The sequence below is a fragment of the Miscanthus floridulus genome, chromosome 6 (assembly GCF_019320115.1).
Source record: "Miscanthus floridulus cultivar M001 chromosome 6, ASM1932011v1, whole genome shotgun sequence".
In the NCBI taxonomy this organism is placed as follows: domain Eukaryota; kingdom Viridiplantae; phylum Streptophyta; class Magnoliopsida; order Poales; family Poaceae; genus Miscanthus; species Miscanthus floridulus.
In genome coordinates this window covers 119,396,050-119,400,058 of record NC_089585.1, presented here as the reverse complement: position 1 = coordinate 119,400,058, position 4,009 = coordinate 119,396,050, and the positions used below count along the sequence as shown (strand labels likewise).

At 51.4% G+C, this 4,009-nt stretch overlaps 1 protein-coding gene across 1 annotated transcript; it reads right to left on the bottom strand.

Moving 5' to 3' along the window:
• Positions 1-526: 526 nt before the first annotated feature.
• On the bottom strand, positions 527-1,921 carry LOC136459310 (transcription factor WRKY45-2-like). The gene is made up of 3 exons (XM_066459183.1): positions 1,429-1,921; positions 1,198-1,305; positions 527-1,105 (listed from the first exon to the last, which is right to left on the bottom strand). Exons 1-3 carry the CDS (start codon positions 1,734-1,736, stop codon positions 685-687), a joined length of 837 nt encoding a protein of 278 aa, XP_066315280.1. The 5' UTR covers positions 1,737-1,921; the 3' UTR covers positions 527-684.
• Between the last annotated feature and the right edge of the window lie 2,088 nt (positions 1,922-4,009).

The following is a 4,009-nucleotide window of genomic DNA, read 5'->3' as shown; positions in this document are numbered from 1 at the left end:
GTCGTACGCAGTCTTGCACGTTCTGAAATATACAGTTTGTTCGATCCGTGTTCTGCAAACGTCCGCTGATAATATATATAGGAGTATATTTTTCTCAAAAAAAGCCACGTGACCAATATTGAGTTACTGACTCGTTCATGGTAGAGAACTTAACATTTGGACCATGCGGAGCTTTTCGCTGCACAAATATGAAATATGTTCTAGAGAGTTTTGGTCGAGAAAGTTTTGGTTAGCTTGTCAAAGATGCGTCAGGTATCCCTTCAAAAAAATAAAAAAAATAAAAAGAAAAGAAGGATGCGTCAAGTATGCGTCCAATTCGAAGCGTTTTGGTTTTCACACATGATGCCCGTCTTGCCTGAACCAGTGCTGACTGTTGACGGCCACTTGCTCAAGTTCACGTCACTTTGTTGCTTTGCTCCGCTCCATTTTCTAATGGGGAAAGTAGTGAAGTTTTTTTTAATAAAAACACAACAATGACATTCCTCTTTTTGAGAACGCGAAACAAGATACTAGGGAGTAGCAAGTGTGCTCTACGGCGAACCAGGCTTCTTAGCGAGCCTATGACCCTCGTAGGTTGTTGTCACTCATCTTCTCACGTACACTTACTACAGCGACGGCGACGGCGACAACACATGTCCAGTCCAGATCTACTGCTGGTCTGCTTGCTGCTAATCTAAAAAAAATCTACTGAAACGTAGCCGTGTCATGGAGGAGACCGCCGAAGTCAAAGCGGTCTTGGAGGACGGATTCCCATCCGAAGCAGCCGTCCAGGAACTCCATCACCGGATCAGGAGCAGCCGTGTCGTGCCACTCGTGCAGCAGCGCCTTCGCCTCGAACCCCACCTCGGACGACGCCGACGACCACCCTCCCTGCGACATCGTCGAGGCCGGCGAGCCTCTGTTGGCGTCCGCGGACCCCCAGGAGTTGGAGCCGAAGTCGACGACGGCGGGCGCCGCTCCCAGCTGCTGCCACGCGGTGGCCGCGCCCTTGCACGTGTGTTCCCCGTAGTAGGCGATCTCGTACGCCGCCGGCTGGTCCTGCGTCTGCTGCACCCGCCGCGTCGCGTTGCATCCCTGGTCCTTGTGCGCGCAGCGGTAGTAGAGCCTGCAGGCCAGGGGATCAGATGCGGTCAGTCGATTGCCAGTTGCCACGACGGAATGGAACGGATTGAGCTGCTGCTGAAAACTACTACTTGCCTCGGGTGCTTGTGGCCGTTGATGTCCTTCTGCCCGTACTTCCTCCAGATGAAGCCGTCCACCATCGTGCCGCTGGTCACCTCCCTGGTCGCCTCTGCGCCGCGCGCCCTGTGAAATTGAACGGCGAAGCACTCATCATCATGCTGCTTTTCAGTTGCCGAACAAATAAACAGAGAAGCCTGTTGGCTGTTGTGCAAGAGGGAGGGAGACGGCAACGGCAGTCCCACGCACCTTCTCTTGAGTGGCGGCCCCGGAGGAGGAGACCAGCTGGCCGCGCCTCCCGCTGCTGCTGCTGCATCTTGGTACTCGGCCACCGCCGCCGCCTTCCTCTTGCGCCCGCTGGTGGCGGCGGCGGCGGTGTCCCTGAGCGCGTCGATGACGCGGCCGCAGCAGCGGAGGATCTCGGCGGCGAGCTCCTGGTGCGGCGAGGACGCCGCAGCCGGGGACGCGGCCCGGAGCAGGTCCCCGAGGTGCGCCGCGGACTGCTGCCCCATGGTCATCAGCTCCAGCACCACGGCGGCCGGGGTGTCCAGCGTCATGACTGCCGCTCGACGCGCGCGTCTGCTAGAGTGCTAGTTGCGGCCTCACCCTCTCGAGGGGTCGAGGGCTGGAGGCTCGCTCGTTGGCGCTGGTGTCCAGGTCCGTCTCTGTGGCCTGCGGCTGCGGGCTGAACCGCCGAGGGCCGACGAGACGAGAGGACCAGAGTAAGATGCAGAGGCAGTGAGCTTGCCGCACTCAATATTTATAGACCTCTCGTCTCGTCATCCCAGGATTCTCAGCAAGCCAAGCAAGTAATCCGAGCGAAGGGAAGCTTCGCTCGTGGACCGCTAGCCGCTGGTAGTAGTATGCGACAAGGCGGCAAGGCCCATCTGCTCTGCTGCTCCTGACGACGGACGTACGTACTAGTAGAGCTGTAGAGTACAGTACATACGCAGCCAAAGCAAGGCCTGAGCTGCAGCTACACGTGACACGTTGGCATCATCTGCCGAGCTAGCAAACACAGATCATTAAACCATGAGAAGATGCAGTATGCACACTGATTAGATGGATTACGGTCACCGATGACAGTAAGCTAATAATCTTATTTAGATACGCTCGCACGCGGACCGGGTGACCCGGAGCCCGATCGTCAAATAATACGTGGCCGCACATGGCGATGCCGTAGTGGTTAGCCCCAAAACGTGTTTGCGCCCTTGTTTATACCACAATTATACGTGCGCACGCCTGTATATGTATAGGATATGTACGCAGGACCGAGCCTGCGGGGCTGAATGAAGCGCCTGCTGCACGTCACATGCTCACATGGGTTCAGTTGAGCTCAGTTCAGTGTGTACGTATGTATCTCTCTGACTCTCTCTCGCTATCGCTATCGCTATCGCTATTAGTGCTTCATCAGTGTTGTATCGCTCATGATTTGATTAGGCGATTGGCCCCCCGGCCATGTGCCGAACGCGTGGTCACCGGTTCCGCGGTCGCTGCAAGCCGTGGCATCGATACCATCATCGCTTGATTAGAACCCGCCGAACGAGATGCGCGCACGAGCAACGCCGTGTGCGTACGCGATTCCGATCCGAGAGGTAGAAATAGAAAATGGCAAGTGCCCCGGGGGGTCCGGGACGGACGAGCGAGGTCAACATGCATGCACGGTTCCGATAATCCGATCAAGCAGCTCTCTGCCGAAGGTTCGGTATCAACCGTAACTCCGGCAACCCATCTCGAGTTCAATGTACCTGCTGTGGTAGGCGAAAAGGCGCCACATATATTTGTAGCCCTAACTAATATAAAACCCAAATTAAGCCAAAAAGAAGGGTTCGCGTAGCCGCGTGGAGTTATCCGGATATGAACACTACTGCATTTCCTAAAGCAGCGCCGAAATGATCATCCTTTTTATTTTAAGACAGGTTGCCGTTTGCACGACAGGATCGAAATATATACTCCCTCCATCCTGTAATATAGTGTACTCTAACATTCAAATTTTATCCTCAAATATAATACATTTTAGAGGACAAAAATCAGTTATGTATTAAATTAATACTTTTCATTTATCAACCAATCATCATTAATCATATTGATAATAACCTCTGATTAGGAAATAAAATGAGGGTACATGTGTCTTTTATGTTCTCACTTAATTTATCTTAAAATTTTTAGAATGTAATATATTACTGGAGCAGTATATGCTGAACGACTAACGTGTTATCGGCGCGCCTTGGGCGTGAGAACACCGAGTATACGGCCTTCTTCTGAGAATCTATAACATACAATATTACGTGGACTCTCATATATGCTTTGAGGAGCGTGATTAGGTTCCACAGTACAGGTGGGGTGACCGGTTAGGGTCACGCTTTCTCACTTGACTTCCCAACATGGCTCTGAGTACGTGCTACTGCTACTGCTTGACCTTCTTATTCTATATCTTTCACGAAGAAAAAACATCCAGGAATGGACATGTGTTACGAATACATCGATGATGTGGTCATAATAAGATGTTTTATATTCCTTATTACATAATGTTAATGGTGCAATTAATAGGGATTTAGATTCACGTAGAAACAACTTGGTGAGGGTTGTTATTCGAGAGACAAGTTTCATCTTTTTGGGTTCTCTACTAATTGAAAGAAGTAGATGAGCAGAGCCAAGGCGACTTAAGAGGAGGTATGTTTAACATAAGGTTCTATTACCCATACCCACTAAAGCCTGAGTAAGGATGATATTATGATAGATGTGGTGCACTGTTCGACACACCCCCAAACCCAAACAATTACTCTCGATCTCTCACCGAAATAAATCAATTTCTGGAGTTATCTCAAAT